The sequence below is a fragment of the Hemicordylus capensis genome, chromosome 17 (genome assembly GCF_027244095.1).
Source record: "Hemicordylus capensis ecotype Gifberg chromosome 17, rHemCap1.1.pri, whole genome shotgun sequence".
Taxonomy (NCBI): domain Eukaryota; kingdom Metazoa; phylum Chordata; class Lepidosauria; order Squamata; family Cordylidae; genus Hemicordylus; species Hemicordylus capensis.
Window position 1 is genome coordinate 9,087,896 of NC_069673.1, and position 24,600 is coordinate 9,112,495.

Consider the following 24,600-nt stretch of genomic DNA (forward strand, 5'->3'; position numbering starts at 1 on the left):
TCTGTTCCTCTGTGTGCACAAATGCATACATGCGGGAAATGTGGGAACAGGCTGCTCTTCTCACTTTACACCAATCAAATACCTCCCCAGAGAGAGAGTTTATCCCCCTTTCTTGGCTAATTCTCCATCCCCACGACTTTTGAGAAAGCTTCTCACATCAAAGAATGCATCATCCCCTTTGCCTTACTTTCACTCCCCTTTCTTTCCCCTCCTCCAGTTTCTGCGAGTCCAAATATAAAGCGAAATCAGCAATTTTTGACAGGCATTCCTCTTTTTTCATATTATGGGTGCTAACTCCCCACACACACACCCGCCTGACAGCCCTTCAAGCTATTTCCTGCAACCGCAACCTTTTTCACCCCACTTCCCTGCCCCCAACTTCTGCAGCTTGTTTTCATCAAAATTTCCAAAGAGGCCAGATCTCGGGGGGGGGGAGAGATTAAATGAGTTTTGTGGGGGAGGCACCGATTAGAACTGCCTAACGATTTACTAGACCTGCCTGAGTTAAAAGCTCGGGACGTTCCCCATCCAAATCTCTCAGCTGTTGGTGTACAATATGGGGAGAATTCGACACTGGTCTACTTGAAAGGATTGTTGCGAAAGTTACTGAGATCTCCCCACGCTCCAACTATCTCCATTTGATCAGGAGATTGATCAGGAGATTTGATCAGTCCCTATTGGCTAGTGTCCATCTTTGAAAATAACATGTGCCCACACATCCAGGATAGAGTTTTCAGGGGCAGAGGGGATAACTTCCCAGAGGCCCTGAATCATCTTGTCTAGGAATTAAGGCTACCCCAAGGCATCACCATTAACCCCTGTAACAGCAGCAAAACTGGATCAAAATATTTTCCATAGTGGCCTTGAGCCTAGTTCTCTTTCAGCTCAACTTACACCAGCTTTTTATTTTGCAATGTTTTTCATGGAAGCAGCAGTTCATTCCTACAAAGACAGGCTCACTGCCCGCAAGATGTGGGCAAGGGGGGAGGAAGGCTGTTGCAATGGAAAGGCAAGGTATTCTGCACATGTTCAGAGACCCTCTCCCCTTTTCTTCTGGCTTCATATATTCCAGAGCTGAAACCTAACACTACCAATGAGTTCCAGTCCAGACTTAAATCAAGCCCCCTTCCAAGTCATAGTGACCTGGAAAAGGGGTGTAAGAAATAATAAGAGCCCTTGGGGAAACAGCCTAGCAAAAAAGAAAGATTACAGTTGCTGAAGAATTGAAAGAACTTCCTTGAAGTTGTGGGGAAATGTTAACAAGGTCCTTCTTAGGGATGTGCACGAATTTTGCTTTAATCGATTCCAATCCGAATCGATTCGAGTGAAATTCGGGCACATCCCCTAGTCTTTCTTCACGGTTCAAACGCCTTGTGCAAAGTGAAATTGACAAGATTGTCATAGCTGGAGGACCAGGAACCCTGCCACAGCCACTGAGAGGTACATCTAACCAGACAGCACCCATAAACCACAGAGCTGGCATAGCACAGTGGTTAAGGTACACATCAGAACTCCCCGGTTCAAATCTCCCCTCGGGTCTCACTATAATAGCTCCGTAAACCAGCTGGGAGGAGGAGAGAGAGCCTGCGTAGTGTAGTGGTTAGAGAGCGTATTTTCCGTTTTATATTGTAATTTGTTTGTGTTGTGTGTCTTAATTGTTTTGTTTTTCTTGTTGTGTTGTTGTGAGTCCCCCAGAGATCAATTTGTTATGGGGCTGCTAACAAATAAAGTTTATTATTAATAAAAATAAAAATAATATATTATCTTTTGATATCTGCTGGGAAGCAAGTCTCAAACACTTAATCTCCAGTGTATCAGTTTGGCCTTGTCTTCAAGGGCTGTGCCCAGGTGAAGCTCCCATCAGCTCAAAACCTATCCAGGTGTCTGATCATAGGAACACAGGAAGCTGCAATATATTGAGTCAGACCATAGGTCCATCTTGCTCAGTATAGTCTACACAGACTGGCAGCGGCTTCTCCAATTTTGGAGAGGCCAGGCAAGGATCTTGGAACCTAGATGCTCTTCCCAGAGCAGCTCCATCCCCTAAGGGGAATATCTTAGAGTGTTTACACTTCTAGTCTCCCTTTCATATGCAACTAGAGCAGACCCTGCTTAACTAAGGGGACAAGTCATGCTTGCTACCACAAGACCAACTCTCTTTCTTGCTGATATGGATCTTTGCTAAAGCTAAAGCATTTGTACTGTAAATGAGCATTCTGGCCAGTGGCATTTGTAATGCAAATGAGCATCCTGGCCAACATCACATTTTTGATTTGCATTACAAACTGACTGAAACATCCATCACTTTAAACCTCCTTGCCTGAAAAGTGTTCTTTTAAATACTTAATGTATTTAAAAACATTGTCTTCCATACTGAACCAATTAAACATTTTTAAAGATTCAAGGAAATGGCACATTCTTGAACACAATAAGGACTTACCTATATAATAAGGTTGCCGGGTCCCTCCCCAGAGATGTTGCCTCCCTTTTTAAAAGCCTGGAGGCCCTGAAAAAGGCTGCAGCTGCCAGCCACCCAGTTCTCCCTGGCCTACAATCAGCCATGCTCAGAGCAGGTAAATAAGCAGGTGTCGTTGATAACATGAGGAGCTGCTTTATACCGAGTCAGACCCTTGGTCCATCTAGCTCAGTATTGTCTACAATGACTGGCAGCAGCTCTCCAAGGAACTGAACTTGAGACCTTTTGCATGCAAAGCAGATGCTCTTCCACTGAGCTATGGTCCTTCCCCTACCTGTAGCTGGCCCTCCTGAAATCAATGGGTCTTACTTCTAAGTAGGCACTTTTAAAAGAGGGCTGTAAGAAAACCGGCCCAGGGCGGCATGGGGCATCCTTCTACAACACCTTATTCCATAGAGGCAACTATGCCTCTCTCCGTCACCAGCTATAGGCCTTGTATAAGCTCTGGCCCATGGGAGGCAGTGTGGTGTAGTGGTTAGAGTGTGGGACTCACAGTGGGCGGAACGGGGGTCCACTCCTTGCTGAGCAACCCAGCTCATTGACTATGGGTCAGACACCATCCCTCTCCACCGAGCCGACCCCAAAGGTTGTTTTGATGATTAAGGAGGACATGTGGACCCCCCTTTCTTGGAGGAAAGGTGATGGAACGGCCCTTAGATGAGGCAAGGCGGTCCCCTCTGGAGGCAGGTTAGTGGAGCTCCAGCAGGCCAGCAAGATGTCCCCCATGGCCGCCTTCGGATCAACGCTTCGGACCAATCCGACCACTCCAAGGATTCTAGTAGGAAGAGAGCAGGCTTCCCTCCTCTCCTTGCAAAGCTTGTGAGATCCCTGAGAAGAGGTCTCCAACAACCTCCGCCCACCTCGAACCCTGCGCCGGCCACTCACTAAGCTTGCAAGGGTGATCTTTGTAAGAGGGCCAGCCCCCCCACCACCACCAGGGCCGTGGGGCAAAGCACAACTCGGCACCTTGCCTCGGACCCTGCGGTATCTTGAACCCCCTTTGGAAAGGTGGGACAAATACGCCAAATGTGGTACAGTCCCTCCGAGTCTGTGTTGCCACCCTCTTGGCCGAGAACCAGCATGGTGCCGCCCTCACGTTGCCAGACTAGGGCTGGAGACATCCAAGTTCTCATCTTTGCTCACCGGGCAAACTTGAGCCAGTCGCCTTCTCTCCGCCTGACCTACCTCGCAGGGTTGTAGTCTAAACAAAATCGCAGGGGGGGGGGAATATCCTTTTCTCCTCGGAGGAAAAGGGGGAGATAGACGTGCAATAAATAAATGGCGTGAGAGGGAGAAATGGGAAGAATTTGGCAATTCCCTCTGTGCTTTCAGTTCTGCTCTGAAACTAGTTTTGAAAGGGATTCCTGGCTTGTTTATAAAGAACCACTTTATTGCAACTTGGAACGCTTCTGCAGACAGTTCTGGATTTCCGTCCTTCTGCTCTATAAAAACGCTTTATATCTTCTAGTAGCTGGCTTCCTTTTTAGTCTTACACAGAATCTCACAAAAATACCTCTGCTATCTAAGCCTCTTTTTAAAAGGGTATCTCTTTGTGCTAACAAGACCTGTCGTGTTACCACGATCAGAGTATTAAGCCTGTGCCTTAACAAACACAACCCTTCCCCACGTTCTAAAGACGACCGACTATTTCAACGAGCTCTTTGCTGGTGGGAACTGTTTTCAAGACATACAAAGTGAATGCGTTCATTTTTAAAGAACCCGTTACCAGCCACAGCACAATCGCAGTAAAGCTAACACAGCCCAGTCACCAAGCCGTGGCCCGACTACCGTGCACACTTACGGCAATCCACGCTGGGACCCTCCCACCCGCTCCCGCGGTGTCACCAAAGCGAGACACTTACTTGCGCTCACCACCGCGCCGAGGGCCAGCAGAACAGCCAGACGCCGCACCGTCTCCATGACGCAAACAGGGCCGGGTCCCGTTCCTCCTTGACTGCCTCGCTGCTCTTAGCCCGTGTCCAGGGGCAGACGGCCAGGCGTGCAGGTCTCGGCCGGGCCGCCGGGCTTCACGGCGGGACGCAGGGGGCGAAAGTGGAGCAGCTCGGCCTCCCTCCAATCCAGCCTCGATCGGTCCCTGGAGGAGCCACCAAGATGAGTGGACGGCCAGGAAAGGAGACACAGCTTCAGGAGCGAGGCTTTCCCGGGCCGGTTGCGTCTTCTCACAGCTCCCACTACCTGACTGCTCAGCGCCGGGTCGACTCAGCCCTGATGACCCAAGCAGGCAGGAAATCGACTCCCTTTCGAGGAAGGCCTGCCAGGAGTTTGCCTGCCAAAACAGCAAGAGGAAATGCTGCTTTCTTTTTTTCATAGGATACAAAAAAAAAAAAACATCCACAGCTGCTGATCACACACTGACAGCAAGAGGCGGCCAGTTCCAGAGGCCCCCGTCCCAGCCAGGGAAGATAGCCTGCTTCTGGGGGTTGCCAGTTTTCAGGGATGGACTCTAAGGCGAAGGGTTTTGGCTACATTCTTTGCGTTTTTATCAGGGTGAGAATGAAGCCAGAAAGGGACAAGTTATTGTCTCCTCTGCCCGCACGTTTTTCCGATCTTCATAATTTTCTCTCCATGTGGGAGAGCACGAGTGGATGCCAGGAAAGGCCTCATAAATCTCTTTTGGAAACAGGCCAATAATTCTATACTGGAGATCAAGGCAAAGTGTGTCAACCTGTTTTGAAAGACTCACACACATCCAAGGGCGCCCCACGCTCCAGCAGGAATGACTCCTGCATCTCCCATCTCCACCCTACCCTTCGCTACTCAGGGTATGAGTCTCACGAGATCTAGCAACCCGACTCTTCTGCCCGACACATCGATGAGAAAGATGTTGTGGGCTACCATTTTAAGGCATGCCCAAAGCCTCAGGCTGAGAAGGCCATGTGAAAGAACGTAGGAAACAGTGTTTGGTAGTAAAAGTCCACATGAGTGGTTGGACCTATATACTCGTGTGTAGACCGTCCCAGGAGGTCTACCTGTGTGTAGACCGTCCCAGGAGGTCTACCTGTGTGTAGACCGTCCCAGGAGGTCTACCTGTGTGTAGACCGTCCCAGGAGGTCTACCTGTGTGTAGACCGTCCCAGGAGGTCTACCTGTGTGTAGACGAGCCTGTAGCAGAAACCTCTGCTGGTGGTTGGGCCTGTATGTTTGGTAGCCAACCCTGTGTGAGTGGTTGGGCCTGTAGCAGAAGCCTGTGTGGGTGGTTGGCCATTTCACCAAGAAACATCCCAGTAGGATTACTAGATCTCCTCGGGGACCTGCTTCAGATCTCTTTGCCTCTGTGTGTGCTCTTACATCTCTTTTGGTGTGTTTCTGTTCCCCAAACTATCAACCAACCATTTCTTCTACAGCGGAACATTCTCTCTGGAGAATTTCCTGCCGGGAATTTGGGGTGATGGACCAAACCCAATGGGGCTGGAGCTGGGGCAATGTTGTGCTCAGATGCAGCTAGCCCACAGATGGGCAAACCTGGCCCCCCAGCTGCTGCTGAACTACAACTTCCACCATGTAGCTGGGGATGATGAGAGTTGTACTATTACTACAATAAACATTTACTGTATATGCCGCTTTTCAACAAATGTTTTCAAAGTAGCTTACACAGAGACATAATAAATAAAAATGGCTCCCTGTCCCCAAAGGGCTCACCATCTAAAAAGAAGCATAAGATCGACACTAGCAACAGCCACTGGAGGAATGCTGTGCTGGGGGTGGATAGGGCCAGTTACTCTCCCCCTGCTAAACAGAAGAGAATCGCCACTTTTGAAAGGTGCCTCTTTGCCCAGTTAGCAGGAGTTATAGTTCTGAGCTAGACGCAGAGGACTTGGGTGTCTGCGCGGGGCTGGTGGGCAAGGTTAGGGCTGCCTGGTAGCGGGTTCAAGAGCAGGCACTCACCCTAAGCCAGGCAGTGACGAGGGCTAGGAGCAGAATTTGCCTTTGCTGGAGACTATCAAGGATCAGCCAGGCGCAGGAAGCAGTTTAAGTAGGCTTGGGAAGGGCCACGCCCCTTCCTACCTGCCTGCTGCAACCAGGCCTTGATCCTGCGTAGTCTCTCCTCTTGAGGAAACCCACTGGAACCTCGGCTTCTGGCTGCAAGCCGTGCTCCCGTGTCTGTCTCAGAGTTTCTCTCTAACCTGGCCGTGCTTTTCAAGTCTGGGGGCTTGGAGGGAACCCTTTGGGGTATCAGGGGATCCAGGTCATTCTCGGAGAGGAGGACCCATGGATCAGGGCGGGGGCATAGCATGAGCCTCATCTTCAAGAGCAGCTACGAGGGCTGTGGTGCTACATCAACATCTGGGAAGCCCTGTTAGAGGGGACACTGGTTCAGACCCTGCCCTCGGGTGGATCCCGACATGGACATTTCAAGGGGTGCCCCGAGAAATGTAGAGAACATTTCAGGGGCAGATGACCCTTGGCCATAGACGGGGGCAGCCCGGCCAATCCCGGACATCTCCAGGGATGGCTGGGATCAGTGTCCCCTCTAAGGCACGCGCCTGTCCGCACACTCACACATTTTGGGATGCCCGCCCCGTTCGTTTTCGATCCCGCTCAGGGTGAATCAGGAAGGCCCCCACTCTGAAACTACATGCGTGCACACACTGCCTTGATGCTGCCGCCCGGACCAAAATTCATTCTGCACACAGATGAAAAAAAAATGAGAGGTGCACACAGATGAAAAAGAAACTGGCTGGGACATTCCCTGTAAGAGGGAATCCCAGATGTTGACGAGAGCTCCCAGAATCCCTATCTGCAGTGGGCTTTGGCTGAGGATGCTGGGAGTTGTAGTCCACCTCATCTGGGGTTTTCTGTTAGAGGGAACGCCAGCGGAGAGATACGAGCCATTGCCGGTCAGAGGAGACGATCCTGGCTCCGATTCAATATGAGGCAGCATCCTGTGGTCCTATGGAAGTCAAGAAATACAGGGGATGGATCTGTAGCTCAGTGATAGAGCATCTGCTTTTCATCCAACAGGTCTCAAGTTCAGTTCCTGGCAGCATCTCCAGGTAGGGCTGGGAGAGACTCCTGCCTGGAACCTTAGAAAAGCCGCTGCCAGTCAGTGTAGGCAATACTGAGTTAGACTGAACGAGGGTCTGACTCAGTAGGAGGCAGCTTGCTATGTTCCTACCTTTTTAACCACAAATCTCCTACCCCTGCCCCCTCTCTCCACCCAGAACTAAAGTCAGGATGCTCCACTCCCTAATACTGGCCTGGCGACTCCAAGAATCCGCATCCATCTCAGGTGGCCTATGAAAGTAATCCCAGAGGTGTGAATGACTTGATACGGTGGAAATGTTGTATGCAAAATAGTCTCCAGGAAGCCCTTCAGTTAGCAGCTAGATCTAAAGGAAAAGGAATTCAGTTGAGCCAAAACAATGCATGAAGCCTAAATCCTTCCAGATCCCACCAGATTCCTTTTCACTGCAGCAAACCAACCTGACTGTTCCTCTATGCGTTAATTAGCAGCCCTTCCTCGTTACCATGATCTGCCCGCTGTTGGGCAGCTGTAGAAAATTAGGGAAGGGAAAATCATCCAGGGAGGGAAAGAATTCTCAACGCCAAGAGAAAGGGACGAGGAGAGCTGGTCTGGTGGTCGCAAGCATGACTTGTCCCCATAGCTAAGCAGGGTCTGCCCTGGTTGCATATGGATGGGAGACTTGATGTGTGAGCACTGCAAGATATTCCCCTTAAGGGATGGAGCCACTCTGGGAAGAGCATCTAGGTCTCAAGTTCCCTCCCTGGCAGCATCTCCAAGATAGGGCTGAGAGAGACTCCTGCCTCCAACCTTGGAGAAGCGGCTGCCAGTCTGTGTTGACAATACTGAGCTAGATGGACCCAGGGTCTGACTCAGTATATGGCAGCTTCCTATGTTCCTATATTAAAAATCTAGTCGCCTTCCAAATCTGTTGCCCACGCTGAGGCGGACAGACAGGTCTTTTGTGAATCAGAGAACGCAAAAGTAAAGACAAACCTGGCCATCCTTATAGTAACAGCTGATTAAGTGTAGAGGGTGCAGCAAGAAGAGGAAACCGAACTGGGCAGTATTACCTAGTGGTTGGGGAGCAAGCCACTCCATAGGGAATGGAACGTGCTCAGCACAGCAGTAAGCCCTCCAGGGCACCATCCGCAGCCCTTTCTAGATCTGCGTCCCGGCTAACCTCCCGGCGAGAATTTCCTGGATACCTTGTTTGTGTTGTTTTCCCCGCAAAAACACTCTCTAGGCATTGGAGGCATCGGGACTCCCTGGGGTCGTGTGATTGTGATCTTGTTTGCTGGCTCCTGTTCCTCTTGAGTGCCTTCTCTTTCCTCCCCAGCACAGCCAAGCGGCAAGTGGCGGGGGGGGGTGGAGATGCCGGTTCGGGATGGAGAGGTCACGGAAGGCAGCAGCTTGACTGGCGGGGGAGAGAGACGAAGGGACGGGCCCTTTCAGGAGGCAAGGTGAGGCAGTTGCTTCGGGTGACGGATTACTGGGGCGTCAGCAGGGTGGCAGGATGCTTCTCGCCATCTTCATCACCACTCCTCCCAAAGCTTGCAAGAAGCACAAGGGGAGACCAGGAGGCTGCTGGCCCCCAGAGATGTGCACAACGTGAATTTTTTTTGATTCGTTCCAAATCCGAATCGAATTCCAAAGAGTCGTTTCGAATTCGTTTCAGATTCAAATTCGCTCTGAAAGTTTGATTCAAATTTGAATTGATTCGACCCTGTTTTGGTACCCTTTTTAAGCAACCAGGGAGGCAGAATGGTGTTGTTGTTTTTTAAAGGTGCCCAACAGCTCTCGAATTGAATTCAAATTAAGTTTTGAAGAGTCATTTTGAATTTGAATCAAATTGCCATTTTAAGGGGTGATTTGATTGGAATTTGAATCACTTGAATAACCGGATTCTAATTCTAATCTATTTGCACATCCCTACTCCCCGCAGTTGGAATGCCTGGTTAGGTGCTATGTTGATGTCCTACAAGACAAGAACATAGAAAGCTGCCTTACACTCAACCAGGCCATTGGTTCATCCAGCTCAGGACTGTCTACACTGACTGGCAGCAGCTCTTCAGGGTTTCAGGCAGGCGTCTCTCTCAGCCCTACCTGGAGATGCTGCCAGGGATTGAACCCAGGTCCTTCTGCATGTAAGCAGATGATCTACCATTTAGCTACAGCCCTATCCCCTAAGAGGAATATCTTACAGCACTCTCATGTACAGTCACCCATCCAAATGTAATCCAAAGCAAACCCTGCTTAGGAAAGGAGACAACTCATGCTCGCAAGGACAAAATTGGCTCTCCATTTAAAAAAAAGTATCAAATGTGTCCATATGATTCAATATGGGCTCCTACCTGTTAGACCAATGCAATCCAATCAGTTTATTACTTAGAGTAGAGCTGGTCTTGTGGTAGCAAGCATGACTTCTCCCCTTTGCTAAGCAGGGTCTGCCCTGGTTTGCATTTGAATGGGAGACTACATGTGTGAGCACTGGAAGATATTCCCCTGAGGGGATGGGGCCACTCTGGGAAGGGCACCGATATGCATGCATGCAGAAGGTTCCAAGTTCCCTCGCTCACAGCATCTCCAAGACAGAGCTGAGAGAGACTCCTGCCTGCAACCTTGGAGAAGCCGCTGCCAGCCTGTGTAGACAATACTGAGCTAGCTGGAGCAGTGATCTGACTCAGTATATGGCAGCTTCCTATATTCCTATCACAACCAGACAGATCAGCTACTACCTGCTCAACAACATTACCCAACGCTAGCTTTGTGAATTGCTCTTTTTGTAGCTCTTGCTAAAAAAAATTGTTTAGAAAAAAGGGTATTTTGTTGAGAGAGAAAATTTTTTAAAAAGCATTTGATCAATTGTGTAGGAGAAAACTGTAGCTGATTTCTCTCACAGATAAGACTGTTTTCTTCTGGTCAATGTTTGCTATCTGTATTTTGTTTTGTGTTATTGTTATGCTTTTAAGCTTGGTTTTGTTTTGTTTCCCCTACAGAGAAAAAAAAACCCTGCAGGCTGAAAGAAAGAACTGAATAATAAGATCATCATGCCAAATGCTGAGAGTTTTATTTTAAACATTTAAAAAAAAATAGTACTTGGTATTTGTATGGCCGTTTCAAATGTGCGAAGTGCTTGTTATAACTCTGGTTATGCTGTTATACCATAATATTTTATAATGTATATCGTCTTGTAAGTAAGGGCTTCAACCCTATAAAGCTGCCACCTTACCGAGTCAGACCTTTGGCCCATCTAGCTAAGGACAGCCCGCACTGACTGGCAGCAGCTCTCCCAAGTCTGCTCTTTCCCAGCCATCATCTTGAAGCTTTTTGTAGCAAGAGCTGTTGGAGGCTGAACCTGGAACCTTCTGTGAACAAGGCTTCAACGCCAGGGTTTCTTAATCTTGGGCCCCCAGATGTTGTTGGACTACAACTCCCATCATCCCAAGATATGGCCTTTGCGGCTTAGGATGATGGGAGTTGTAGTCCAACAGCATCTGGGGGCCCAAGGTTAAGAAACCCTGCTCTACACTATTATAGCCCTTTCCCAAGCACATTGGTATCCGAAGACGCCTTCTACTGAATCAGCCACCTGGTCCGTCGTGCTCAGGATTACCAGCACGGACTGGCAGCAGCTCTCCAAGGTTCCCGAGGTGGGGCTTTCCCAGACCAATCTGGAGAAGCTGCCAGGAATTGGACCTGGATCCAGTCCTCCTGGGGCACTCAGCTCATGGCCTGACGTGTCCTGCACCAGACAGTGAGGAGTCCGGGAAAGACATGAGTCAAAAGCCAGACCTGTTTGGAGTACCAGATTCCTGAAAACTCCGCCCCCTCGGCTTTTCTGCCCTCCGAATCCCACAGCCGCTTGGCCGGTCCTCTGCCTGCTCCTGCAGGAGATGCTTTGACACTCGTCCATGTCCTTTCCTGCCCCCCCGGCAAGGAGGGCGAGAGCGGAGTGTGTGCGTGGGGAAGGGGCTGTCATATCCTTCCCCCCGACATTCCAGGCACGCGCCGCCGTCTCCCGCCGCGGCTTCCCAACCTGGAGCTGGCTGCTGCTCACAGACCCGCGGCCCGTTCCTGTTTATCACCCGGCTCCTTGGCCTCATTTGATGCCTTGGACATCTGAGCATGTTTTTACAGTTGGCTTCCTTCCCCTCCCGCCGTCTCTGGAATGTCAGCCTCTGCCGGAGGTCCTCTCCCCTCCAAGCCCGGGTCTGGTGCCTCCCACACCGCAGCGGCGACTGGGTCTGCTCACCCAGCCTGACTCCACGGTCGCTTTAGCTCAGTGACAGGGCATCTGTCTCGCGTGCCGAAGAGGCCAGGTTCCATCCCTGGGAGCAGTCCTCATCTGAAACCCGGCAGAGCTGCTGCCTGCCCGAGTAGACAACACTGAGTTAGCTGGGCCAAGAGTCTGACTCAACAGGCAGCAGCTTCCTAGGGGATGGCGCCGTAGCTCAGGGGTCCCGGGTTCAAGCCCTGGCAGCATCTCCAGGTTGGGCTCGAAGCCCTGGCGGCATCTCCAGGTTGATGAGAAGATCCTCATCTGAAACCCTGGATCTAGCTTTAAGCTGTATGGAGAAACAGCTTAAAAGGCAGGCCATTAAACTGTGCAAAACAGCAAGATTTTAAAGGCCCATTTAAAAGTGGGGGGGGACAGGGGCTTGTCGAATCGGCTAATGATTCTGCACCTGCGGCACCACCACCAAAAAGTCTCTGCTGCCTGCAAAATGGCCACAATGCTTTATATTTTAAAAAAAACAAAACAACCTCACAAGCTGTAACACTGAGGAATGAGAACATGCCTCAGCTCCCTCAGATGTCACCAGCTGTTTGTGCAGGGGGCTGCCTAGACAGGTACCACTGAAAACCTCTGGTGGAGGTTATTTATTTAATATATTTATTAAATTAGCATTGACATCAGTGTGTCGGATTTTCAATGCCTCTGAAATCAGATGCACTCATAAATGTAGCTTCCACCATGCTAATCTACCTTCTTGGCTAACTGCTTGCCTTTTCGACTACAACTCCCATCATCGCCATTCCCAACAACTGCAGGACAGGGGTGATGGGAGTTGTAGTCCCAAACCAACAAGTTATCCAAGACTGCTAATCTAAGTTGGGATGTTGGTTTCCAATCTGGGATGTTGGTTTCCATATGGTTCTCATGCTCAACAGCAGCCATGCTCAACAGCAGATTTGGGTCTAATAGAGATAAAAATTGAAAATACGTCCTAGACCGTTTTAATTCATTTTTTGATTTATTTATTTTGTTTGTATGCTGATGCAAACCACCCAGAGACAGAAGTTTGGGCAGTGTACAAATATAATTAAATTAATTAGTTTAAATCGAATTAATCAATCATTTAAGACTGCCTTTCCCAACTGCTGAGTCAACAACCCCAATTTCAGACATGTATAAAGGGACCGCGGCAGCAATCCGATGCACTCTTTAGCTGGATTACACACACACACACACACACACACACACACACACGTAGGGATTACTCCCAAGTAAACTCAGAACTGCCCTGCACGTCATTTCCCCCCATAACCCATCACTTTACAACCTATTCACGAAAACACCCAAGGCAGGCTGAAATTAAACAGAACATTTGCACACAAGAGATTGTCGTTTCAATACACTTTAATAACGATACGATTGATACATTCGGACAACAGGCCAGACACGGGGCCTTTAAGACTCTGGGTGGGGTGGGGTACCGATGTTTCCCCCACCCCAGACTCGTTTATAAATAACTTAAATCATTGTACAAAAAGAGAGAAAAAGACAAAGCGATGTAACATATATCCAGAATGGTGTGACATGCTATCCGAGCGTGTGATTCAGCGATTGAGAAAATAGAATGAGGCACAATTTTATTTAGTGTTATCTCATTCAGCTTTCCCCAGCCTCGGGTCCTTACACGCCAGACTACAACTCCCATCATCCCCTGGGGTTGATGGGAGTAGTAGTCCAGCGGCGCCTGGAGGACCTGAGGTTGGGAACCTTGATCTAATTCCACCCCCAGGTTGAGCTAGATCGTCCCGACTTTCCCCCGGCCCCATCTCCCTTCTTAAAGCACGCGATGTCTTTTTAGAAAAAAAGTGAGCTTCTGACTCCTGCGATTTTCATCAAGAGACCAAAAGAAAAAGGCACATGGAAGCCATTATCTGTAGTTTATGGGTGCTTAAGGAACCAAGGTTTCCCCACAGTGAAAATTCAGACAGGATGCTGCGCAGGGAAGTTGCAGAATTGGGCACACAATACATTAAAAAAAAAAAACCCTAAACAGACCACATGGCTTCTAGCTGGGTATCGATTCACCTCCCATCACCCTCCCTCTCCAAGTTGAATACTGGCATGCTCATTTTATTCTTTGAAATAAACCTCACAAGGTTTACCCCCCCCCCCAAAAATCCCACATTCTTCTGTGGTTGTGTCTTCTTACAGGCTTACTGTTTATGGAGGCGCTTGGCTTGTGCCGCTCTGGAGAGCCACTGGGGAGGATGGGAATTCATGAATGCTCCTCCACGGTGGGGGGAAATCCTTGCACAGAGAAAGCTAGCACTGCAGGGTCCAAACCATCCAATGTCCTGATATGCTAGCTTTCTATGTACAATCTGTATACAATCCTTGCACAGAGAAAGCTAGCACTGCAGGGTCCAAACCATCCAATGTCCTGATATGCTAGCTTTCTACGTACAATCTGTATACAATCCTTGCACAGAGTAAGCTAGCACTGCAGGGTCCAAGCCAGCCTACTTCCTGTTATGCTAGCTTTCTACGTACAATCTGTATACAATCCTTGCACAGAGAAAGCTAGCACTGCAGGGTCCAAATCAGCCTATTTCCTGATAAGCTAGCTTTCTACATACAGGGAATGCTTTCCAAGGAGGTGAGCCTTCCATCATGTATGCCAGGGGTGTCAACTTGCAGCCCTCCACCCCACCGTTCCTCTCCACCTATTTATTGAATTACATTTTTAGGATCGCTGGATGCTTCCATACCCACGCCTGCTTCGGCCACCCATCGGAGAAAAGAGAAAAACAAGAGATTCCCTTCTGCCACGGATGCCTCGGAGTGGGATAAACAGCCATTTCCTGCCCTTAATCAACCCCTGGAGTGAGGAACCGAGAACAGAAACCTTTCCTGTTGCACTCAGAAGAAGAAAAGAAGGGGGCGGGGGGAGGATTTTAAAAAGCCCGTCTCAACTCATGAAAGTTAACTTTACTTTGGAGAGAAGGCTAGGAAGCCAGACACCATGTCCTTGAAATTTCCTCCACGGAGCTCTGTCCACGAAAACAGGATGAAGCCATGTCCGCTGTCACAGCCCACTCCCCGCCTCGAGATCCAACTGGAGATGGCGAGGGATCAGGAGGAGGAGGAGGAGGAGGGGGGGAGGCGAGGGGGGGCGCTTCTGCAGGGAAGGGGGGGCAGCGGGAATGGAGGTTCGCGGCTGGTGAGGAGGAGGCTCAGCGTGGGCCGGGAGCCGGGGGGGGGGTCCTTCGGCGCTTTTACTTCAGGGCGTCCAGATGAGAGCAGACCTGGAGGAAAACGTCATCCACGGAGCCTTCCGCGTTGAGCTGGGGGCGGGCAAGAGAGAGAGGTTATACTAGGTGGGCCCAGAAGCACTAGGAACATAGGACGCAGCCGCCTCCCAAGTGGGGCCATCGTAGGGATGTACCCGGATCGGGCCAGGCGGCAGCGGGCGGGGCCGGGGTCGGTTCCTTTCAAAGGCAGGTCCTTCCTGCCACCCCCGCGGCTCTTATGGGCGCACTTTCCAAAAGGCCACACAGGGCCGCGGCGCCCGCTGGCAACAGCCGGCATGGGGCATCAGCACGCATATGACCGCCACGTACGGCCTTTTGGAAAGTGGGTGCCACGCCCGGGAAAGTGGTGGGACGGCCAGGGAGCAGGCAAGGACGGGCTCGCCTGATTTTTAAGTGAATGGATCCTCGCCTCGCTGAACCGGTTCGAATGTGGGCGCCCAAGCCGGTTCGGAACTTCCCTAAGGAGAGGCCAAACCGTTTGGGGCACATCCCAAGACCAGTGGTTCCCAACATGTGGGCTTGCTGGAAGGCAAGGAGGAGAGCTGGTCTTGTGGTAGCGAGCATGAATTGTCCCCTTTGCTAAGCAGGGTCTACCCCAGTTTGCATATGAATGGGAGACTCCATGTGTGAGCACTGTGAGCTCTTCCCCTTAGGGTAGGACTGGGGGTGATGGGAGTTGTAGTTCAACAACAGCTGGAGTGCCAAGGTTCCCCACCCCTGCCTTAGGGGATGGGGCCGCTCAGGGAAGAGCACCTGCCTGCTTGCATGCAGAAGGTCCCAAGTTCCCTCCCTGGCATCTCCAGATAGGGCTGGGAGAGACTCCTGCCTGCAACCTTGGAGAAGCCGCTGCCAGTCTGGGTAGACAAGACAGAGCTAGAACCCTGAGTGGGACCTAGTTCCCAACCACAGTTCCTCTAGATGCTGCTGAACAACAACTCCCAACCACTCCATCCACAATAAATGGCAGGTGGGGATGAGTAGTCTCTCCAGGAGTAGCCACCGACTGTTTGACAACCGCTCCCATCAACCCCTGCTGCTGCGATAAATTGCAGCAGGAGGTGATAGGAGCTGAAGTCCAACAGAGGGAGAGCGTCAGCTTGGCCACCCCTGTACTCTTCTGCCAGAAGAGATCTCCCCTCCAGCCCCACCACGACAGCAGCGCCCTACGCCAGACGGCTCTGGATCTCAGGAGTGGCTTCCTCCTCCCCACCCCCCCCAGTGCACCCCCCCACTCCTACCCCTAAATCTTGAGGCTGCCGCCATCTGTCTGGGGCTCTTCTTCCTCCTGGACACAGATTACTCATCTCCATGCTATGCCAGGCATCCGGAGGCTTTGCAGGAAACAGTCTTGGAGTCGGGGCATCCTCCCGGCGAGAACGCCCACCCCGAGTCAGTCACATTACAAACTCATCCCGGCCTTCGCCACTCATGGAACTCAATCTAAGGAGCTGCAACTGAACCCAATGCAGATTTCCCCCCCTGTCTATCCTGGCCTCTCCCTGCATCCAGCCTTATGGTCTACAGTAGTCCTGCTCAACTTTGCCCCCACCCCCATGGACTACAACTCCCATAATTCCAGGTTCAGTCCCTGGCAGCATTTCCAGGTACGGCTGGGAGAGACTCCTGCCTGAAACCTCGGAGAGCTGCTGCCAGTCAGTGCAGACAACACTGAGCTAGACGGACCAAGGGTCTGACTCAGTATATGGCAGCTTCCTAAGTTTCCAAATCCCCAGTATTGCACATACCTTGCGGACGATCCCCCTTTTCTCGTAGAAAGAAATGACCGGCTCGGTGGCCGTGTAGTATGTATCGAGGCGCTTCTTGATCGTCTCTTCGTTGTCGTCCACCCGCCCGCTGGTCTCGCCCCGCTTCAGCAGCCGCTTCACCATGGTATCCTTGCCGGCATCTACGTACAGCAGCAATGTCGGGGCTGAAATCTAAGCAAGGAGATATTTATTTTGATTATACTGCTTGTCACTGAAAAGTCCCCAAAGCAGTTTACACAGAAAAAGAGTACAAAGATGGTTCCCTGTTCCCAAAGGGCCCACAATCTAAGAGTAGAGATGTGCACGAATTCGAATCGAATTCCAAAAATTCGTTTCAAACTCTGATCGGTTTCAAAAATCTGATTCAAATCTGAATCAGATTCAAATCTATTTGACTCTGTTTGGGCACCTTTTTTTAACCAATTAGGGGGCCTGAACTGTTTAAAAAGGTGCCCAATGCCTGTCAAATCGAATTTCAAGAATTTGGTTAAATTCAAATCGAACTGCCCTTTTAAACGGCGATTCGATTAGAATTCAAATCACTCAGATCAACCAGATTTGAGTCAAATCAATTCACATTTGAATCAATTTGCACACCCCTATCTAAAAGAAGCAACAGCCACTGGAGGAATGCTGTGCTGGGGGCGGATAGAGCCAGTTACTCTCCCCTTGCTAAATACAAGGAGAACTGCAATTTGGATCATTATCTCTTTACCCAGTTAGGAGAGCATTATTAACCATTTTAATCCAGGACTTCACAAATCCCAGGCGAGTCATGGCACCAAGAAATTTAACCATGGCACCTAGACTAAGATATTCACAAGTAGTTTTTAATCAAATATATTTGTCCGAGGCAGTCCTATTTCTCTTCTAAGGATGTAAAGGGGATTAAAAATAGCTCATTTATTCATCCGCCCCACATACAATGTCAGTCCCCAAATCTGGCAATTTCATCAAGTGCCCATTGACAGCACTTGACTTCCAAATTTGGGAGCTGGTTCCTAGATCCCAAGAAAATCCATCAAGGCTCTTTGAAACCACTTCCCCAATTAAAACCATATGCAAAGCAGCGTCCAATCAATACAAAAGCTAGATTTGATTTGTATTTCATCATCAGACCCTAGCAAAACCTAACGATATTAAACACACCACAATAAACTCCAAGCAAAACAAGTCACCCAACACAGAACACGAGAACAGAAATGTCAGACAGGCCCATAAAAAAATCAAACACACATCTGCAGCTCAAGTTTCTTTCGGAATCCCCCCCGAGGCTCCTGAATTTTCTTTCAGGAGATTTCTTCTGACAACCATCACTGCAGAGACAAAGCATGCCATCTTTGCTGTTACGTATCCGTCTCGTCAAAATATGCCCCAAATATAGTTTCTCACTCACACGAACTATAAAAGCTATTCAAATGACTAAAACAAATACAACTTACAGTCCCTCTAACAGGGATTCCCAGATGCTGTTGACTACAACTCTCAGCATCCCCAGCCAAAGGCCACTGCAGCTGGGGATGATGGGAGTTGTAGTGAACAACATCTGGGGACCCCTGTTAGAGGGAACCATGGTTATCACTGCTGATTAACACACCATTCAACGCAACCATGCCCAGAGGTAGCTTTAACAACAACTGAAGGCACTGAAGACACATTTATTCACCCTGGCTTTTAATTAGATCTATGGTTCTAAATATATATATATATATATTTGTTTTTTTAATACTGAGTTTTAAAATTTTTAATGTTTTAAATGATTTTAATTGTTTTAAGTGATTTGGTGTTTTTGATTATTTTCATTGTAAACTGCCCAGAGACACAAGTTTTGGGCGGTATAGAAATATTTTAAATTAAATAAAATAAATAAACTGATTTATTGTGGAATTGGATCAGCTTTAATTTCTAGCAGTGCCAAACTCAGCATTTTTTGCTCAGGACTAGAGGCCATGCTGCCACCTTGTGATGGTTCTGGGTATTACAGGCAGGGAAGGCTCCAAACCCCACTTCCACTCAGGCACTGAATTTCCAGCAGTCCATGAGCCAAAATCTGATCGCCACACGTTTGGACTCCTGGCTGAATCCTTGCTGCTGCCAGTCAGTGTAGACAGTACGGAGCACAACAGACCAATGGTCTGACTCCGTACAAGGCAGCTTCCCATGTTCCTTTGTGCCATCCCCTCCGCCTTGCCTTACCTTCTTCTCGAACTCCACACCCTGCTTCACCTCCCGGGGGTAGCCGTCAATCAAGTAGCCCTTGGAGACGTCTGCCTTGGCAACCATGGCGTCCCTCAGCATCTCTAGGACAGTGTCCTGGGGGCAGAGGGAGAAGGAAAACAATCCAATGGGTATCAAAGGGCTCTCTCTCGGCTCGGGCTCCGGACTGGTAGGCTGATATTCTCAGGCCTCGCCCTCCTCTTCGTACCTGCTTGCTGCATTTTTAACCTCTTCCCCCTTCCTTGTTCTTCCTTGTTACACTAGGACATCAAAAGCTCAGGGACACAGGCTTTCTATCCAAGCATGTAACTTGCTTTATAAACCTCTGCAAGTATTTGGACTTGAAGTGTCTGTCTCAAGATACTCTTAATGGGCTTGGTTCTTCTCACACACACTGGCTCTGTTATAATTGGGATCACGGAAATGGCTTTGCTACAACATCTATTACCTGCGTAGGTGAGTGGCAACAGCAAACACTGAGGATTAGTGTGCCAGCAATGCTTAAGAAGAATTTGCCAACGTGCCTCTGGGCATATGGTGAATACTAGGAATGCACAGATCGCTCCAAATCCAAATCGATTCTACTCGAATCTGGGTGATTCAAGTGATTTGCACCAAATCACCCCTTAAAAGAGCAATTTGATTCAATTTTTTAAAAAAATTGAAATCCAATTAGCATTCAATTTGAGAGCCATTTGGCACCTTTTTAAAACCATTAAGGCCCCAGATCGGTTTTTTAAAAGATGCCAAAACAGGGTCAAATTGATTCCAATCCAAATAGAATTTCTGGGCCGAATTCGAAAATGAATTTTCGGAATCCAATTCAAATCCAAAACAAATGGAAAAATTCATTTTATACACATCTCTAGTTAATGCTGTTCACATAGCAGGTAGTACAACTATTATCCATCATCTTCATTATGGGGGGTGGTGGTCATTGCACCAGTATGGTGTATCGGTTCAGGCGGACTAGGAAATGGGACACTTGGGTTCGAATCCCCACTCAGCCCTGAAGCTGCCTGGATGACCCTGGATATCACTCTCAACCGGTTTAATCTACCTTACAGGGTTGTTGTGAGGATTAACTGCCCTGAGGGACAGAAGTGTAATAAATATATAGGGCCATCAGCGAACGTACAAAGTAGCTCTGATACATTCATTCGCCAGTCAACAAATGGTCATACTCTCTCCACAGAATAATCTTTGGAGGACCTTCCTACCAATTTCTGCTTCTGTCCTTCTGACAACATCAATAACACTTTATAACCGTTGTGTGTCCATTTCTCATGAATAAGATTTTATAGTAGTTTTGTGTTTTAACAACCTTGAAAAGCTTTTAGAAACACTCGTAGAAATTTGGCAGCTGTAGGCCCACACACTGAATGCTGAAAATCGTGCAGTGCGATCACCACTTTTCCATCTCTAGGGGTGGGGAGCTTGTCAAAAACCACAATGACCATTCATCCCCCCATATGGTAGTGGCCAGCCACCCCATGACGGTGGGGTGTGGGATCATGGAAGACGGGGTGCTGAACAGCGATCTGAAAGAGTTTCAGAGAGGTGGCATCGCGCAGGCTCCAGGAATCCAGGGAGTGGAGCTATTAAAAAGGTAACAAATAGACCTAGGGGATCCTAGGAATTGGTTGCAGGCATCAGGGGCAGGAAGGGAGACAGGGCAGAGCTAGGGGGTTCTAGGAGGTGGTTGCAGGTATCAGGGGCAGCAAGGGAGAAAGCGTAGAAGATGAAGCAGGAGACCTTTGGACAGCTGAGGGCGGTATGGATGAGAAGGCCAGGCAAGGATGGATTGGGACAGAAGAATGAAGAGATGGGGGTGGGCAAATTCACAAAGGGTGGGGGCCTGCCCCAGACAAATCCATTCCCGCCCCCCGCGGACTCACCAGGGGTACCAGTTCTCCTTTCTCCATGATGGCGGACAACTTCTTCCCCCTTTCCGAGCCAGAGCCAACTTCTGCTCTCAGGAGGTCACCGGTGGACAGGTGAGTGTATCCGTATTTTGCAACTATCCTCTCGCATTGGGTCCCCTTTCCCGAGCCCGGTCCGCCTGCGGGGGACACAAGGCATTGGCGACCGAGTTGGAGAAGACCGTTCTTGGAACCAAAGGACAGCCTGGTTGCTGGATCAGGCTCAAGAAGGCCCATCCAGTCCGGCATCCTGTTTCCCTTCTGCATGCAGGCATATAGCTGCTCTTCCTCTGAGATATGGTCGCATTTCCTGCAGGGAAGATCTGACAGTGCTCACACATGTAGTCTCCCACTCAAATGCAAACCAGGGCAAGCCCAGCTTAGCAAAGAGGACAAGTCATGCTTACTACCACAAGACCAGCTCTCCACCCACTGAAGCCCTCTCCTGGTGAGGAACAAGTTTGCCAAAGCCAAAGAACAACAAAAAGCCTTCTACTTACCGACGACAAAGATGATTTTGTGGTCCTTCAATTTTTCTGTAGGGAGACAAAGTGTGTGGGCGGGAACGTATTATATCTCAAGGAGAAGCACCAAAATTGCTTATTACAGCAGTCCTCGGGTCCCCCCCCCGACCCATGATTATGTTGTACTACAACTCCCAACATCCCCTGCCATGGTGGCAGGGTGTGATGGGAGTCGTAGTCCATCATCATCTGGGGACTCACATTTGGGAATGCCTGCCAGCACACGCTGATCATCAAGAAGCAAGGAATCAAACTGAACCTGAATCCAAACCCAAACACACTGCAGATGGACATTTCCCCCTCAATGAACCAGAACCCCCCACAAAAAAATCTAAAATCTTCCATGAAGCAGCACCAACGCCCCGAACACAAGGCAGCAGTCACCGCTTCAAAATAAATGCTCCATTCATCAGTCAAGTCTCAGCTTTCAACTGTTCCATTCATATTTTATTTTCCTGTGTGGACGAATGCATTTGGTCTGCAAGCCTCTTTAAACATGCAAAAGCCAACAGCTTTTGGAGAGAATCAATATGGCTTCTCAAGTCACACAGCTGCCATCACATTCATTTTACAAAGATGCAGAAATCGTTTTCTCATTCATTAAAAAAAGAAGAAGTCGCATTGCAAGTGAGTCGGGACAGATTCTGCACGAAATGCACCCCGACTGCTTCCAGAGCATCTCGACCGGTAAGTCAATCCCTTTTTAAAATGCAAGCGTCTGAACCAGAACTGAACTGGAGAGTGGGGGTAGGGGTGGGGATGTTATTTCCAAGTGGAAAATCAATCCAAATGTTAGGTTTCAATTCCCTGGAATGGAAAAGTTGGGGGGACCGTCCGCGACCGTCATAATTCACAAAGGAATCTCCCCCAAGAAGCCCTTCACAGATGTGCATTTTCAAAGGAGGAAACAAGACCAAACATTCTTGCAAAGCAAAAGAAAAGGAGGGTGGGGAGTGCCAAGATGCACCACAAACGACAACTCTCCGGGTCACCTTTGGCAGCTTTCACCTCCGAGTCATCCAGGCAAGAGCACTTGGCACCCATCTTTGCAAAATCTCCAGCTCCGACTTCTGCTCCGTCTCCTTCCCGGCTTCCCCCCGCCCCCCTCAGACGTGGCTTTTGCTTAGCACATTTTGGGGCCTCGAACCTCTTGGCCACCCCGCCCTCCACAGCTGGGGCTGAGCTGGGCTTTGAGGTCAGGACTCAACACAGGTCGCTGTGGAGACCGTCGCTAAGGGCCAGCAGAGGCCAGACCTCAATTGTTGCATAGAACATCTGGAGGACCCAAGATTCCAACCTCAGGAGAGGAATCCAGGGCGGGAAAGAGGCTCAAAAGCTGGCCCGGCCGCCAGCCAGTACCATGTCTTTGTGGTCCTCCTCTTCAGCCTTAATCTCCCTGCCCTATTGACCCCCACAAGCAGTGCACATTTTTCTAAAACTAAAAGGAAGCCTCTTGTGTAGGGATGTAGCAAGGCACAAGTGGGGCCTGGGACAAAACGTGACCAGGGGCCCCTGTTTTCTTCTGCTCTCCTCCTTTTTAATGAGGGCAGGATTCAAAAAGGGTCCCCAAGTTCCTTTAATCCCATATCTGTTCAGCTCCGTCTCAGCGGGAAGAGGAGGAGTGTCAGGCAGCATCCCCTCCCTCTCCTTTCCTCATGACTGGCTCAGCAACATTGTTGGGCCTGTTCATCAGGCTGAAGGGGAAGGAGAACCTGAGCACTAGCCAGCCAGTCAGGAGAAGAGGAGGAGGAGAGGAGGAAGGGGTGCTGCCTGGCACTCTGCCCCTCACCGGAGGAGATTTGCCTGTTGAAGCCAAGATGAGTCCTCAGATCAGGAGCCAACAGTGTGTCTGCGAGTCAAGGCGGTCTAAGGAAAGTGAACAGCAAGCTGTCAGCCAACGGCACCCTCACTCAGGAGGTTTTTTGAGTAGCCACCCTAGATGAAAGCTTGGTACTTTATTGGCTCCCTGGCGGGCAAAAATTGAGGCCAAGAGCTTTGCCCTATGTAGTATCTCCGGAGAGAAAAATGCTGCACTCATCATTGTAAGAGCTGCTGGATATTATATTTGTATTCTATTATACTGTAAACGCTTAGACTGAATACTCTGTTTTTCTTTTCCACTCTGTTTATAAGCTGGTTGTGGACCGTAATAAACTAGATTTGATTCGCTTCACTGGTCGAAATGATATACCAGTTATTCTCTTTTGTCAGCGGTTCTAGAAGGCCATATGTTTTACAAGGGAGGGTGTCAGAAACCTGCAAAGCACACTGGTGACGGAATCAGCTTTCTGACAGCACTTCTGATTCCGTTATCGACATATTTTGCACATTTCAGACACTAATCTAGAATATTTAAGGGAAGTGTAAAAAATATGGCCTTAGAGAAGGAGATGATCTCTTGCCAGCGGATGGATGGAGATATATAATATCAACTCGAAAATTTGCTTATGGCTACAGCCACTGAACCAATGGTAAGGTTCCCGATTCCACTACTCTTGGAACCACTTTTAAAAGGTGCCTAGTTAGCTTGTGTGGACTCCCTTCTTCTGTACTGCATCAGAAAAGAGCCAACACTTTTTCTCAGTGATCTGCGACCTGTGGATTAACTAGACTTTGAACAAATCAGGACCTCAGCCACCATTTCGATGCTTTCCCAACAAAAAACAGATGTACATTTATTTCCCACTTTTCAACAAAAGTTCCCAAAGTGGTTTACACAGAGAAAACAATAATACATTCATAAGATGGCTCCCTGTCCCCAAAAGGCTCACAGTCTAAAAAAAAAAAAATAAGACAGACACCAGCAGCAGCCACTGGAGGGATGCTGTGCTAGGGGCGGATAAGGCCAGTTGCTCTCCCCCTGCTAAATGTAAGAGAATCACCACGTTAAAAAGGTGCCTCTTTGCCCAGTTAGCAGAGGCCTCCAAACTGAGATGGGTGGGAGCCCGATGACAGCCAAGCCGATGGGTTAAAAATAAAGCTGGGTGTTTCTGAGGCATTTGCGGCTCAAAGGTTCGCCAGGCAGCTATGAGAAGCCTCCTTTGATTACAGCCTTCTAGAATGACACCCGAGCAGACAGGCAACTGAAAGGCCACCAGCCAGGAAAGGAAGAATTTGTGCTACTCTGGCCAAATGTGGGTGTGTCTGCCTAAGAGCTTTAG

General features: G+C 49.2%; 2 protein-coding genes across 8 annotated transcripts in view; both read right to left on the bottom strand.

The window, feature by feature from the left end:
* ENG (endoglin) overlaps window positions 1-4,711 on the bottom strand; it is a 49,830-nt gene extending 45,119 nt beyond the window's left edge. For 2 of the 3 annotated variants that reach the window (XM_053282209.1, XM_053282210.1), the window contains exon 1: window positions 4,339-4,711. In XM_053282209.1, the coding sequence (XP_053138184.1) occupies window positions 4,339-4,396 (58 nt within the window). In that variant the 5' untranslated portion in view covers window positions 4,397-4,711. The remainder of the gene's footprint in view (window positions 1-4,338) is intronic. The other variant, XM_053282208.1, reaches the window with a different exon arrangement.
* Window positions 4,712-13,085: 8,374 nt separating this feature from the next.
* The window catches only part of AK1 (adenylate kinase 1), a 39,812-nt gene continuing 28,297 nt past the window's right edge, over window positions 13,086-24,600 (bottom strand). For 4 of the 5 annotated variants that reach the window (XM_053282212.1, XM_053282211.1, XM_053282214.1 and 1 more), the window contains 5 exons: window positions 21,416-21,451; window positions 20,892-21,055; window positions 18,973-19,089; window positions 16,756-16,947; window positions 13,086-15,043 (listed from right to left, as the gene is read on the bottom strand). In XM_053282212.1, coding sequence (XP_053138187.1) covers window positions 14,975-15,043; window positions 16,756-16,947; window positions 18,973-19,089; window positions 20,892-21,055; window positions 21,416-21,451 — 578 coding nt within the window. In that variant the 3' untranslated portion in view covers window positions 13,086-14,974. Of the gene's footprint in view, window positions 15,044-16,755; window positions 16,948-18,972; window positions 19,090-20,891; window positions 21,056-21,415; window positions 21,452-22,431; window positions 22,618-24,600 lie in introns of those variants that run through there. The other variant, XM_053282213.1, reaches the window with a different exon arrangement.